Source organism: Zalophus californianus, chromosome 1 (assembly GCF_009762305.2).
Source record: "Zalophus californianus isolate mZalCal1 chromosome 1, mZalCal1.pri.v2, whole genome shotgun sequence".
Lineage (NCBI taxonomy): Eukaryota > Metazoa > Chordata > Mammalia > Carnivora > Otariidae > Zalophus > Zalophus californianus.
This window is the reverse complement of record NC_045595.1, coordinates 46,305,037-46,320,468: the sequence shown is the minus strand read 5'-3', so window position 1 is coordinate 46,320,468 and position 15,432 is coordinate 46,305,037. Positions and strand designations below refer to the sequence as shown.

Below are 15,432 nucleotides of genomic sequence, written 5' to 3'. Positions count from 1 at the left end.
GAGCCCCACATTGGGCTCCCTGCTCAGCGGAGAGCCTGCTTCTCCCTCTCCCTCTGCTGTTCCCCCTGCTTGTGCTCTCTCTCTCTCTGTCAAATAAATAAATTAAAAAAAATATTTAAAATAAATAAATAAATAAATAAAAGCAGTTTTAGTAGGTATTAGGAGGTTTTCTGATATCAGACTATCTGGGTTCAAAGCCTGGCTCTACCATTTCTACTTATGTAATCCTGCATCAAATATTCAACATTTTGGGCTTCAGATCCCTTATCTATAGAAGGAGGTTAACTATGGCTGTCTTATGGGGTTAAACACATTAATGTATACAAAGGTAACTATACAAATTAAACAGATTACTTGATGTACATATGCACTATATAAGATATTCACTATTATTTATAGAAAACAGAAAACACAGGTAATGGGCAAATAATAAATAATACTACTTTTTTAATCTATGGCCCAAACACAGCTATCTAGCCTAAAAGACAGGGCGTGTGGAAACCCAGGCTGTGTCCCAATCCCAATTTTGACACAGAATTGCTCTTGGACCCCAGGAGATTAAATCTAATTTCCATACCCATCAAAAAAAAAATGAAAGTTATCTTAAGCTCAAGTGATTCACCACATATCTTCATCAATGTTCTGAAGACAGGATTATAAAAGCCTTTGCCTAAAGAAAAAGTCTTTAATCAACCAGTGTTCTCCTTTCCAGAGAACCACAGAACAGTCTGATAATATGACCCCATTACACTTGCTTGCCATCCCAATGGAGGAAGCCACGACAGCAATACTGAGACTCAATTAGATGACAAAGTAAAAGTACCCATTGCACTGGAAGTATTTTAGGCATTGAAGCTGAAAACTGTTCTCCATTAGCAAATGATTATCACTGGTAAATGAATTACAGAACAGGGGTCTGGGACCTAACTTCCATGGGTGGCTCTGATATTCACAAAGGAAGCTATCCAAGGCATCCGAGTAAGCAGAAGCTCTCTTGTGCCCATGTGTGTAGGATGCCCAGAGCCTTCAGAGATGCATCTCAAAGCTTCGAGCAAGTAGGCAGAAATCCAGTGAGGGACACATGCGGCAGTGTGTGGGACTCCAGCATAATCAAGCAGCAGGCATCAGCCCAGTGAATGTGTGACACACTGTGAGCATTCTATGTTGCCTGGGAATGGATTTAAATTACAGTGTTCTTCCCTTTAAATGGAGTCTGTTGGTGCAAGATTGAGATAAGCTGGTAAATCTGAAATGACGATTATAAAAAACCTACTAATCTTTTTATTAAATCTGAATTGATTTTGTGAACACAAAGTTAAAAGAGACTTTCTACAAAGCAACTGCACGCATGCGCATGCACACATAAAACCTTCAATATGCCTCAAAGCATATCCTTAACAAGCACCTAAAACAGACGGATTTTTCTGCCTTATTTAACAAGACAAGCAGAAACTAACTCCTTTACCCCCACTGTGAGAGGCCAGTCATGGATTAGAATCAAAAGAACAAACAAATTTTAAGTTAGGTCCTCCCCTTTGCATGTGGGTACTTAAAACTAAGATATGGGCTCATTCCTTCGATGGGTTGCCAAAAGAAAAAAAAAAAGAAAGAATGTTGCCTAGCAACAATAAAGACAATGTGCAGCAAAGGAGGGTGGTTTGAAAGCTAAACCAGTGAGTTTGTTATGGTCACCCTAGTCCAAAGAACTTTGCAACCCAAGACCTGGCTGTGTCCCCATCTGGCCCCAGAGTAAGGCCTGGCTGTTTCCATCCATTTGTCTTATTTGACCGACAACTGAGAAGATCTGCAACCCCAAAGAAATAAGCACAAGGACAGCACAAGACTCCTGAACATCAATGCCTTCTTGTGAAATGTTAACTGGCCTGTTTCTGGCACTGGTCACAAAGCTTCAAGCTGGAAGAGATCTTGGAAGTTACTTCGCCTATATTCCACTTAACAGATAGGGAAACTGAGGCCTGGAGAGATGGCATGACTCCCCCAAGGTATCACAGCAGCTGTCCGCAGAAACTGGGCTGGACAGTGGCTCTCAGGTCAGATGGTGCTCTTTACCCCAGCCTTAGCAGTTTTCCCACATGGGCTAAGAACCACTGCCTACCTCAACTGAAACACAAGCAAGACAATGATCAGGTAAGTAGACCGCAGGTACTCAAATACTTCTTATCCCCCCAACCATGAAAAATGCCATTCTTATTTGAGGCCCCTTTCAAAGCTGCTGGGGGGGGGGGGGTGCAAGAGCTTGCCTGAGATGCGAAACGTCTTTCTCTCAACCAAGACGTCCTAAGTCAGTCCACAAGCCCCCTAATAGGTGGGCTGACGTAGAGCAAGCCCTCTGGGACTGAGGAAAATCACAGTAAAAGTGACAAGGGCACAAGGGCTTTAGGTCCAAGAGTGGTTTGTTGTAGCCAAGCAGCATACTCTTCTTCCCAGGATCATCCCAAGACTGTGATTCCAGGCTGTCATTGTTTTAAGCGGGACACTTGCTGAGCAATCAGGAGTTGCCAGTCAACTTGGAGATACCCAGAGACGGGGTTATACCAGCCCAGACCTTCATTCCCACTACAAACAGGACTCAAGTTGTAGGTAACATGCTGCATATCCCACAGACTGTCCTGGTGGTAGTTAAAAACGCATTAAGTCGAAAGGATCCAGCGCTTTCACCTTCCCATTTGGCTTTCTTCCTCATTCAAATGGTCCTAAATCCAAGTTAAGAGCTTCAGCAGATAGAAGAAAAGTAGTAACTTGGCCCAGTTTCATTTAGAGACTGGAGGTGACAGGGTTCACAGCTTGAAGAAACCCTTGTGCTTTGTGTGGAAAAGGGCCCACAGGGCACAGAGGAGTAAAAGCACTGTGCCCGGGCCTTTGGAAGAGGGTTCTGGCCTCACTGTCTCACATGTCATAAGACACTGAGCCAGATGCTCAACACTTATCAGCCAAAATGGCATCAGGCACCCTGGGCTGAGGAGGTGCTGCAGAGCTAAACCAGAGAATGAACATGAGAAGCATCATCATCCACTTTGCCCCAGCAAACTATAGACTGGAGGGGCAATTTTACACTTTGTTCAAAGATATTTCACGTGCTTTGCCTCTACTTGCATATAAACAGCTGCAGTGTGAACAACAATTTACTCTAAACAAGTTCCTTAAAGATGTTAAGTGTGCACTGGCATTGACTTCCATGAGAATGTACCTTTCCTCCCTCGACTATAAAGAGCTGACACACGGGAGGTGTCTGATAATGTTTGGGGAATGAATGATAATCATTCTAGGTGACATTCCACTAACTATGGGCAAGTTACTCAATTTCTTAGAATACTCATTTCCTCATCTGCATAACGGGAACATCAGTAGCTATACCTCATGGGTAGGTTACATGGATTAAAAGAGATAATCCATGGGAAGTGTTCAGCACAAAGTAAATGCTCTATTCATGTTGGCTACTATTATTTATAATGTGGGTCTGTTTCTCCATAAAACCCTAAGACTCCTGAAAGCAAGGGGGACTATGTAACTCATCTTGTCCCCTCATAGCAAGGCCAACAGCTGGGGCACAGCAGGGCTTCAGTGTCCCCTGAGCTGAACACCCATTTTCACAACACATTAGCTGAGCGGGTTATTTTGCTTGAAAGCAACTTGACTGGCGGAAGAGAGAGACACAAGACAAGGAAAATACTTACCTAGAACATCCACACTCTCGGCCTGATCTCTGACCTCTGCCCCAATTCATATAAACCATGGAATGATCTCAGAATGCGTCCTTTCTTCTCACCTTTCCCTGCCCAAACTTCTCCCTACATTAAGCTGAATTTCCTTGCAAACAACTTTTCTTCTGAAAACTAAGGGGTTCCTGCAAGGCTAAAAACTTCTCACTCTTTGCTCACATTGATATGGTAGCATCTGCCCAAGATAACAACAACAACAAGAACAACAACAAAAAAAACACTGGGGGCAAGATTGACCTCCTGAACTAAATGGAGAAGATGAAGTTTTGCGGGTAAGAACTTGACCATTGACCCAATCTGAAAAAGCAGATTACCCAATAAATGGCATGTTCAACACCAATGCCTATCTTATTTCCCGAGAGCCCCAGGCCTTGTTTCTCCTCCAACACCCCTGGAAGTCACATTTAAAACAGTAAAGGTTCTGGGATCAAAGCAAGACTGGTAGTTAATTTCCTTCTTTTCTTTATAGAAGACGCCGTTATATTTAGAAGGGGGAAGGGACAGCTGGGGGTGGAAAAGGAAAATGTCACCTAGAGAAAGAATTCCATAACCACAAAGTTTCTATTGCTGGTTTCAATCTGATCTCTCTCCTCCTTTTTCTTTCAAGATTACGAGCAAAGCCAGCACAAATCAGGGAGAAGAGAGATTCTGTCTTACCTGCCATGGACACTGGTGCTTCCAAATGGTACCACATTAGCTAAAGGACTAAAGTGACTGAATTCGTCTACATCGCTGCTCTTCTCATCACCTAGAGGACAGGGGCCATTGACCAAAATTCATGTAGACAATGAAGGAGGTCTCGGCTTAAGTGAACCAGATAGGCACCCAGTCTTTCCTTCCTATAGATGAAGTCTGGGGCAGAAGATACATTCAAGGGAATCACCAAAAAAAAAAAAAAAACAACAACAACAACAATTCACTCGGTAATGTACTTTTACCCATCAGAAAGAAGCATGTTCAAGATTTTAACTCTTTTGCATCTACTGGGGAAAGTAACAGCTACCAGTTACTGACCAGATCTTGTGTACCAACCACGTACTCTATTTGGTTCTTTGGCCATATCATCTTCAATCCTATTACCTTTACAGGGAAGGAATTCTTCCCTCCCACCCATTTTATAGGTAAGGAAACAAGCCCAGAAAAATTAATCTATCAAGGCCACTTAGTTTGTATATGGGAACACCAGGACTCAAATCCAGGCCATTGGGTCCCCATGCACACCCCTACTCACAAAAGCATTTAGACACAAAAATGAGGAACACTATTCTCATGTCATTAAAGGATTCGTGTATAGGATTCCCTTCTGCCACCATTTAGGAGTGCGAGCCTCTGTGCTAAGTACTGGGAATGAAAAGATAGGACTAACTAAGGCTTACTGGGCCCTGAACCAAAGGCCAGGCTCCCTCAGTACTGAATTTGAAACACATTTCATCTTCCCAGTAACCTTATGAGGTAGTGACTAATATCACCTCCCATTTTACAGATGAGAAAACCAAGCTTCATAGAGGTTAAGCAATTTGTCCAGGGTCACACAGCTAAGAACTTGGATTTGAACCCAGAAAGCCTGATCCTAGGGCCTATGCTATTCACCACAAGGGTGGAAGGTTTCAAGAGGAGCTCACAAAATTAAAAAACCCCAAGTCAGAAGCATAGCTCCCTATGAGCATTACATAAATAGGCCTTTGGTTTCCATTTACTTAAGAACAGGTTATGATGGTTCTCAATATAGGAAATAAGTTGGCAAGGAAACAATGGAAGCAACAACAAATCCAAATGACTAGCTCTGCTGATTGCTCAGATAAAGACTCCATCATCCTAGCCGGCTGCTTGCCAGCATCTCACTTTTCCATATGTGTTTGTTAAACTCCAGGGTGTAATGGCACGGCAAGGAAATGGACTAGAAACGCCTCCAAATTGTCCAACTGCCCTATGCACAATTTCTAAATATCAAAATTACTTCAACTTCAAAATACACTTGTATTTGGAAAGGCAATAATCACTTCCAAAAGAGAAATCGGTTTCTTCATTTTAGGAAAAAAAAGAAAAAAAAATTTTTTTTTTCAAAGAATGCTGTACTAGAACTGAAGGGCTGCTTTGGAAAGTGTTTAAATCCTCATTGCCCAAATTCCAAGGGGGAGATCTCCGAGGCCCTCTGCCTGGGCCCCTCACCTGCATGCCAAGGGCCTTGGGTGCAGCATGAGGAATCTAGGCAGTCCTGACCTACATTTGCAAAGCCTGCAGCAGGGCTTGTTTGGAACAGATTTTCCCAGAAGTGCAAAGCACCTCCCAACCTAGAAACCTTTATTTTTAATTTATGAGGAAAAGCAGTCAACATATATCAGGTCACTGTCATGTGATCACCTATAGAACCAGGCTGGGCCATAAACAAAGTTTGGTTCTTTCCAAATGGCCTCTATCAGACTGTCACTTTTATCTCAAAAACAGTCCCTTCAATCAGCTACCAGATATCTATCGAAGCACCAGGCACTTTGACCCTAGTGCCAGGAAAATATGTATGTCTTCTGACTTCCCCTGGCTATGGTCCTATTTATTTTAACATTCTAAACCCTGTATTCAAATAACCACTAGCTCACTTTGTACAGGGCATGAACATCTTTCCCAGGTTCCTTTCACAGCTAGCAAGCCTGTGAGCAGAATGGGATAAAAGCTCACATTGAATCCAAGCAATGAGCACCTTCCACTTGGCTCCAGCTGCATAAGCCACACTCCAACCAGCTCACCCCCAAGTAATAAAGCCAGGAGTTTATAGCCCAGGCTCTATTAGCAGTGGTGCTTAACCTTGGCCATACAGGAAAATCACCTGGGAAGCTTTAAAAAAAAAAAAAAAAAAAGAAAGGAAACCATCAATGCCAAATTAAATGACCATCCTTGAGGTTGGAACTTCAACATCAGTATTTTTCCAAGTCCCCCAGGTGATGTTAGCCAAAGTTGAGACCTACAGCTCCTACTCCATCCACCACCAGCTGTGTGACCTCAGACAAGACACTTAACCTCAACCTTTGAGGACTTCAATCCCCTCACAGGGTGGACAGACGAACCCATGAGCTAAAAATGTACGCAGAACCCTTAGCACAGCGCCTGGCACAGAGTCTACTGATCTTGGCCCTGTTAAAAAGATAAACTGAGGCATATTTTATCATTCAGTGTAGAGAATTAATTCTGTAAGTAACTGCCTGGATTATGATTATTAGATCAAATCTTTGATTTCTGCTGCATTCAGGCTTCCGTTCTGGAAAAAGCCACGGAGGAAGGATAGGAAAGAAAAGGTCGCAGGGGCCACAGCTGCTCAGGATCCTGTGGCACAGGGCTTACGGCAACACTTTTCTTCTTCAACAGTCCCCCTCACCACCTCCCAGGTGAAAATATTCTCTTGATAGTCTCATGCCAACTGGATGCAGTTCAACACCAAACATCTTCTAAATGGCTTCTCTCCATCTGAACGTCTGCCTTCTATTTTATTCTAATTCCTTTAGCTTTTATCCAAAAAAGTCAAACAGTTTCTACATCAACTAATAGTAAGAACTTTTCACTCAAATGATGTAACCTAAAAATGGCAAGTTTTGAGCCCGTTGGGACTGAGGCCATGAGTCAAATACTAACCTAATGGGTTCTCAGCCCCAACTCAATATTAAAAAAAAAAAAAAAATCACTTGGCAAGCTTAAAAAACAAATGCCAGTGCCCAGGGCCATACCTTGAGAGATTCATTTGATTGGTCTGGAGTGGGGCCCTGAGTATCTGTTTAATTTTAAATCTCTCTCAGGTAATTCTCCTATGCAGCTGGAGTTGAGAACTATGAACCACAAAAGCAAAGAAGAAAAACAAATTGTTTAACATCTTAACATCCCAACTATATTTTAAGCACCTTCTGGAATAAACTAAAGCTACCTTCAGAGGAAGATACCAAATATAAGAGGCCTAAAAAGAAAGCCAGTAGTGGGAAGCTACTGGTAGGAAGGCTGTCCTGCATAGGTCTTTTAACAAAAACTAAGGGCAATAACCAACACCTTCTCCCTCCAGGTTGAAGCATCTAAGAATACCAGAGCCCCCAAAGGCAAAGTGAGATCCGCTGCAATAACACATGTTCCTTGTGACGAGATCCATAAATCCTATTTGTTTAAGACATAGTTGCACAAGTGTAAGGCTTTAAGCTGAATTTGCACTGATCAACATGTGTGCAATATACAAAAGAAGGCTCTAATAAAAGCCATTCCAATCTTGACACTGAACTTATTTATACATTTTCAAAAGGTCACAAAGCTTGGAATTGAAATCATACTTTAAAAACTACAAGTAAACAAACCTACAATTGCTTATTAAACACACACACACACACACAGCAACACATCTGATGAATTTTCAAATGAGGGAGGTGCCCACTCCAAGGTCATCAACTTACCTCTGAATTTCTTGGGTGGATTATTAAGGTCCCCGGCTTCTGGCTGTACAACGCAACGATCATCAACCAGGCTGTGAAGACAAGGATAAATGCTGTATCAAGCCAAGTTTAAGGAAACAAAACCTAAGCACTCTGCAAAAATTGAACATTCAGTGCTGTTCCTGTACAAAACTTAGATGACCATGTTTTCCTACCGGGGGGCTGTTTACACTACAGGTTTCCCATGCAGGGAGCTAAACCTAATCCAAAAGCCCAGGTTCTGCTTCTGCAATGCACATATTAACCTACTGTTTTCTGTGGCTCTTTTCCCTTAACCACATCCATGATGGATTTGAGCAAAACATGCAAAAATGTTGAAGTTGGGAGGCGTAGCAAGGGATGAACGCATTCAGCTCATGGTAGCTGAGGGGTCCATTTGGTGCCAGGCACAGTGCTGGGCCCTGCAGTGTGAGGATGAATATGAACCAGGCCCCGCCCTGAGGGAGCTCAAGGATAGTGCAAGAGCCACAAAAGCAAATTAATAAAGAGAATATACCCTAAGGGCTATAAGAGAAAGAAGAACAAAACACAGCCAGGAACTAACTGTGCCTGAGGCCATCTGAGAAGCTGCCGGCAGAGAGAATCATATGGAATTACTGGAAATCGAAATGGAGGTGGGGAAAGTGCAAAAAGTTATAAATAAATAACCAGCCCCAACTTATATACAGACCCAGTATTTAGAAGTGTAGACTGATCAAACTAACGTGTACAATTCTTTTAGAAGAACAGATTTAAAATAATGTGTTTTTTGAACAGATGAGGAAATTGAGGCTGAGAAGTTTATTTTTTTTTTTAAGATTTTATTTATTCATTTGTCAGAGAGAGAGCACAAGCAGGGGGAGCAGCAGGCAGAGGGAGAAGCAGGCTCTTGACCGGGCAAGGAGCCCGATGTGGGACTCGATCCTAGGACCCTGGGATCATGACCTCAGCTGAAGGCAGACACTTAACTGACTGAGCCACCCAGGTGTCCAGAGGCTGAGAAGTTTAAATGACTTATCCAAGTTCCTAAAACCATGTATTGGTCATTTGCCAAGTGACCACAGAACTTGCTGACAACTAATATACTATGGTTTTCCGGGGTTTCTTCCATTAGTCTGTGCTGCTCCTTATCCCAAAGGCAAGGCACCATTAAATAGTTTGCCTTTACTCTTACTGCCCCTTCCTCCAAAATTCCATTTCACCTCCTAAAGTCTGGCCTGTCTTTCAAGACTTACTCAGGGCCCCCATCTTCTCCACGAAGGCCCTCCTACTGAGCCTTTCCTGGAGCCAGCATTCCCTGCCTCTCCTCACCTCACTGAATGAAGCACAATGGTGCAGTAGGCTAAGAGCTTCCTAGGGGCAGAGAGGTGCCTGCTTTTGTGGCCCAAAAGATGCCCACGGCTAGTACATTTTCCTGCCCAGCAAGGTGCTCAGTTATCTATATGGTAGGTGAATCAAAACGGCCAGAGTAGCCCACCAGCAACTTGCTGCCTCTGGGTCTAAGACACAAGACCTCTCGGGGCGCCTGGGTGGCTCAGTTGGTTAAGCGACTGCCTTCGGCTCAGGTCATGATCCTGGAGTCCCGGGATCGAGTCCCACATCGGGCTCCCTGCTCAGCGGGGAGTCTGCTTCTCCCTCTGACCCTCTTCCCTCTCGTGCTCTCTAGCTCTCATTCTCTCTCTCTCTCAAATAAATAAATAAAATCTTTAAAAAAAAAAAAAGACACAAGACCTCTCTCCATCAAGAAGAGGAAGAGTGTGGTCAATGGCTTGAGTTTTTATGGAAAAATCAAGAACAGAATGTGTACATAGAAAACTTCACCTGGAGCCCCTGTGATGTAAATATAGTAAAGCTACCAGATCTAACATAGTATATGAAGTGGGAGAGTGCCTTGGAATCCAATATAGGGCTGGGTTAAGGGGTAAGAGAAAGTGCCCCAGTCTAGGCCAGAAGACAAATGAATTGTAGATGGCCCTTTGCTACCTACTAGCAGCTTGACAATGACTATGTTATTTCATTCCTCCTGGTCTCAGTTCCTTAATCTGTAAAATTAAAGAGTTGGTCTCAAGGAGTCTCAAGGAGGGTGATGTTCCTCAGACTTGGTTTATAAAATATACTGATACCAGGTCCCCATCATCCCCAGGTCTATCAAAGCTGTGTTCCAGGACGGGACCTGAGAACTTTTATTTTTAACACATTCCTCACGTGATTCAGAAGCACACCTCTGATACTGCATGTGCATGCACACAGGCTCTCCAAGGTCCGACTCAGGTTCTGAAGCTCAAGGAGTCAATAAGGCCACTGGGGAGGTAATCGCCATGTATACAAATGGAATGTGGCTGGGGAGTGAGATGCCAAGTTCCACAAAAACTGTCATTCACAACTGGTGCTCCATAAATGTCAAAGATATTAAAAGGAAAAAGGTCAAACTTTATTTTCCAAGTCCATTTTGAACCAAAGAAATATTCATCTGAGGTAAGTATTAGAGCTCCAAATTCAAAATGGACCATCTGCATGTTAAAAAGTGGAGGGTGGGGGAGAGGGAACCTTATCAATAATTTGTTTATAATGCTTGAGGAAAACTCTTATAAAGCAAACAATTAGTACCTGATAGGAATTCTAAGAACAGATGCTCTGGAAGAAGAGGATGAAGTTGGGACGGTGGCATTAAGACTTCAGGGGCTGCCCCAAGTGGGTTCAGCTATCGACTGGAGGTGAGCCTGGGGGACTGGAGGGGCAATGGCACTATTACAAGAAATCGGGGCCACAGAGAAAAGATGAGGCATAAGGCGGGACTGAGGTTTAACGAGGCAGCCAGATAAGAGCTGTGGGCAGACAGTGAGGAGGGTGGTGAGCCAATTTACCAGAGACGGATAGTCAGGAAAGGTAGAGAATGGAAAGTCTACCCTGCCAAGGTCAACTGTTAGAAGCACTGGTCCTGGAGTCTGGAATGCTCACAGCTGTGAAACCCTGCGCAGGTGACCTCACCTCTCTGAAGCTCCGAGGTTTTTTGCCTCCATAAAGAGAATAGCGCTCACTATAAAGATGTGTTTAGGAATTAAAGGCATTATGTATGGACAGTCCTTAGCACAGTGCTGTAAACATCCACAGGATTCGTGGAAGTGGTGACCCCTGCTACTTATTACCATTGCTTTACCTGCTGAAGAACAAGAAGAGGATGGAAGATTCCAACATGAGGGAAAGAAAAAGGAAGGAATCAGCCAAGAAGTAAAAAGGGACAATGAGAGAGGCACAAGCAGCAAAGGACCTCTTTGCCAAAACCCACGGAAGATAAATGATGAAGCGTGGGTCTTTAGTGTTGAGAGGTTAAAAAAAAAAAAAATAGGTAAGGACTGAGAAACAGTCACTGGATTTGGGGATCACAGAGTCAGGGATGACTGCTTTTTATCAGATGACTTTTGAAAACAAAATTTTTATACAATGAGGTCCAGTTGAGCTATACTTCTATATCTGAAATAATTTGCTCCTTGAGGCTGGAGTGACCTGAATGAGAGCCTGAGTACTCATTCTGCACAAATACCAGAGACCAAGCATGCTTTAAATAATAGCTATGATTAAAAGAAAGGCTCTGGCTGCTCTAAGAATGAGGTTCTTAGAGAAGGTGTTGGCTTTCCTTTCCCCCATTTGAGATCAGTTCCTGCCAAATTCAACAATTCCACCCGGGGCCTAACTCCTCCTTTCTACACAAAGACAAACTAGACCATTCACATGTCCTCTGGAGTTAACCATCTTGATTCTCCGTTCTGCTTCTTTCTGCCTTTGGGGCTATTCCACTTCTCCTTTCCTCTTCTCAACAACGGGAGGAGAAGGGAGAAGATAATCAAATAAAGACATTGTGGAATGTACTTACTCTCTTAAAAGCTGGGTAAAAATTGAAGACAGCACAAAAGAACAAAAATCTGATTTACAGAACTTTGTGGAATATGTAACTTTCAAATGCACACTGCAATTTAAAATAGGCAAGGTTCTGCCTCAAAGAAGAGAGATAAGCATCGGAGAAGTTCTGGTCTTTGCTTAAATGACAAACAAGTCAGCATGTGAAAATAAGAGCTTTTATGAAAGCTAAAAAGCACTTCTTTGGGGTCTGTAAAAAATAATACTAAAATTTTATCCCGTATACTCTGCACTTTCCCCCTTATATAAGGAATAGGAAATTATAATAAATTCTGAATTACAAGAGTCCTAATTAATGAGATATTGCACTTCCAGGACTTAGAGGAAAAGAGTATTTTTGTGCCAGAGGTAAACCTGGCTAACATGAGATTTGGTATCATGATTCCAATTGCCCCTGGAAAAACCAAAGTCAAATGCTAACATTCTTATCTCAGAAAAATCAGCTTTTAAGCTGGCATTAAGAGGTCTTAAAGAAATCCTGCCACACAAGAAATCAGGTGCTCTTACCCCAAGGTGCTAATAAATCCATTTGTCGATCCTTCCGCGTACAGAGAACAAATGTCTCCAATATGCAGGAAACTAGACATCTTGTCAGACATGTCTTTCTCGAAAAGCCTAGACAAAGTAAAATATGCAACATTATTAGAGGGAAAGAAATGCTCAGAGGGGGAAAAAAAGTCAGAGAGTTGGCTTAGCTCAATTTTCCAAAGCGCCCTACTTAAAAGTCAAATTTAAATGAGTATGTGACAGGCAGGCACTTAAATGAGCCAAGCAAGGACATATGCAACAACATTTTTTTCCATATATCATTTATTTCAGGATATTCCAACCACAATAATGCTGGTTTCTAACACAACCACACCCAAATCCGATTCTACAAATTGAGGACCCTCGATAATGAATAGTGAATCTAAAGACTGCAGGGAAGTCAGCCAACAACTTGCAGTGATTAAGAGTTGGAAAGTCTGACTTATAAAACATTAACATACTCAATCTGCCTCAGGCAATGTGAAGGCAGAAGGAAACACCTGGTATATAACTTGGGTCTGGCAGTGCCTGTGCTGAGGTACCAAAGCAACAAAATTAATAAAAGGAAACCTAGTAACAAATACCACAAAGCTCTAGTGGCCTTTCAAAAATTCAACAACTGTACCCACTTCATCCAAATGCTGTTTCAATTTCTTTCCTTCTCCTTCACCCAAATTTGCAGGAGGAGAAAGGATCTTAGCACCTGGTCCAAACCATGTCAATGCAGGCAAGAATGCTGCAGCGTAGGCCCAGTAAGAACCCTGGTCAGGAATACACATGGCTAGTCAGGGGCAGTCCTAGAAAGGACCAAAACATCTACACATACAGCCACATGATCTTTTTTTTTTTTCCCCAGCATGATCTTTTAGACACATACATCAGACCATGTCATGCCTCTGCTTAAAACATTCCAAAATCTCTTTGGGAGTCCTCATGATCTGGTCCTTGCCTACCTCCCCCTCCTCGTCTCTCTGTACTCTCTATCTGTCTTCTACACTCTGGCCACGATGAACTTTCTCCAGATCCCCCAATGTGCTAGGTGCCTTTGGACAAGCTGTAACTGCTGCCTGACATTCTTCCCCACATGGTACCCTCATTACACTAGGGCACTACCACTGTCCGAAAATTGCTTATTCACTGGTTTGCTTATTAACTTGTCTTCACCACTAGACTGTCAGACCATGAGGACTGGACAGCCAAATTCTTCTTTCCTACTGAATCCTAGTGCCTTGTATTGTGCCTAGGACATGACAAGCAGATTTGGGTCCAAAGTAATTGTGTCATCTTATCTGTTACCTAAAAGAAGGTAAAATATTTTTAGGTGATTGTTTCCCTAAAACTAACAAAAACCAAGTTTATACTGTTGGAGCAAATAGGGAATAGAGCTTTGTAAGAACTTTCAATAGATTTCTATGAGAAATTTGGGAGCCAGAAAAAAATATCTAACTTCTGTCGCTGGCAGCATGTACCCCTACCCCACTGACCAGCCTGTGTGTGTTTAAAAAGGCTAGTAAGAGACTCAGAACACCTGAGTCTGAATTCCAGCTTCATGTGCTTAAGCAACTGACATAACTTTTCTGAACTTCAGCTCCATCAACCGATTAAAAGAGAAGGGGAGGAGGGAACTTTTCTTATCTCTCAGGGTCATCGTGAGGGGCAAAAGAAATAATCCCCACAAAGTACTCAGCCCAATACATGGCTCTTACTAAATGCTCATTTTTGTATGAGACTGAAATGAAAATGTTCACTTTTCTTCCTCCAAAGCTTTCACTCATTTCTGTCCATAACTTGTCCTCCTTCTACTTGATATATGCTTCTTACTTTGTCGACACTGTTGGAAACAAATCAACACAAGTCCCGGAAAGGTTTCAATCCTCTGTAAGCCTAGGAGGTAAGTGATACTTGGACAGGTCATCCAAGGTATTGTTGCTTTTTGGCCCCCAAACTCACCAAGACCACCAGACTTCAACTCCACTCTCATTTCTAACATCAAACCAGGCCCCTGTGGGAGGAAGGGAGGGGGTGAGGTGGAAACCTCTTCAAAGAAATAATTCAATATTTAGAACCTCTTCCACTTTGGTGTTAAGAAAGGCTAAATCACAGCCTCACTGAAAAATAAGTATATTCATTTTAAGCCTCGGGACAGGTTTTGAATTTTTTCTTCTTTTTGCTAAAAGCTTTGACTGTGGCAGAAAACTCACTTATTGTAATTTTTCCCATCTATTTCTCCTGTACACATTGAACTAATTGCATTATATTCGTTTTTCTAAAAAAAAAAAAAAAAAAACTCAATTCTCGCCTACACACAATTCAGAATTTAAAAGTTAGCAACTCCTGAAAGGAGACGAAATTAGAACACTTTCATTAACCACGAAGTTACCTAAGGTATCACATAATCCTAGACAGGCAAGGAAGGGAATCAGAAGCTTTGTTTATACCAAGTAATAGACCCCAAAGCCAGGGACCCAAATATTCTGATTGGAAGATTTTTATTGACACACAGAAGCAAGTCTCCTTTATTTAAGATGAAGCCACCTGGCCCTTGGGGCTGTAATGGGGGCGTGAGCCCCACTGACACTGCCCTTAAATTTGGTCCTTCTAAGCACTGGTGTCAGAAACTAAGCCCCCCCCATGCCTGCCCCCCGCCCCAGTGCACCGTTCTTTCCCTGATCTCCAATCTCCCCAGCGTCTGACCACCTAATTATCTGAGCTTTGACAATCTTATATACATCACTCAAGACATTCAAAATATTCCCCAGATGCCTGGATGTAATCATTTGCCTTTCTTAAACAGTTGGCTAGCAGGGTATAGC

At 42.6% G+C, this 15,432-nt stretch overlaps 1 protein-coding gene across 8 annotated transcripts in view; it reads right to left on the bottom strand.

Moving 5' to 3' along the window:
• ITPR1 (inositol 1,4,5-trisphosphate receptor type 1) overlaps nt 1-15,432 on the bottom strand; it is a 320,344-nt gene that overhangs the window by 290,918 nt on the left and 13,994 nt on the right. For all 8 annotated transcript variants that reach the window (XM_027586400.2, XM_027586401.2, XM_027586403.2 and 5 more), the window contains exons 3-4: nt 12,599-12,706; nt 8,159-8,229 (exon numbers count right to left, since the gene is read on the bottom strand). In XM_027586400.2, coding sequence (XP_027442201.1) covers nt 8,159-8,229; nt 12,599-12,690 — 163 coding nt within the window. In that variant the 5' untranslated portion in view covers nt 12,691-12,706. The remainder of the gene's footprint in view (nt 1-8,158; nt 8,230-12,598; nt 12,707-15,432) is intronic.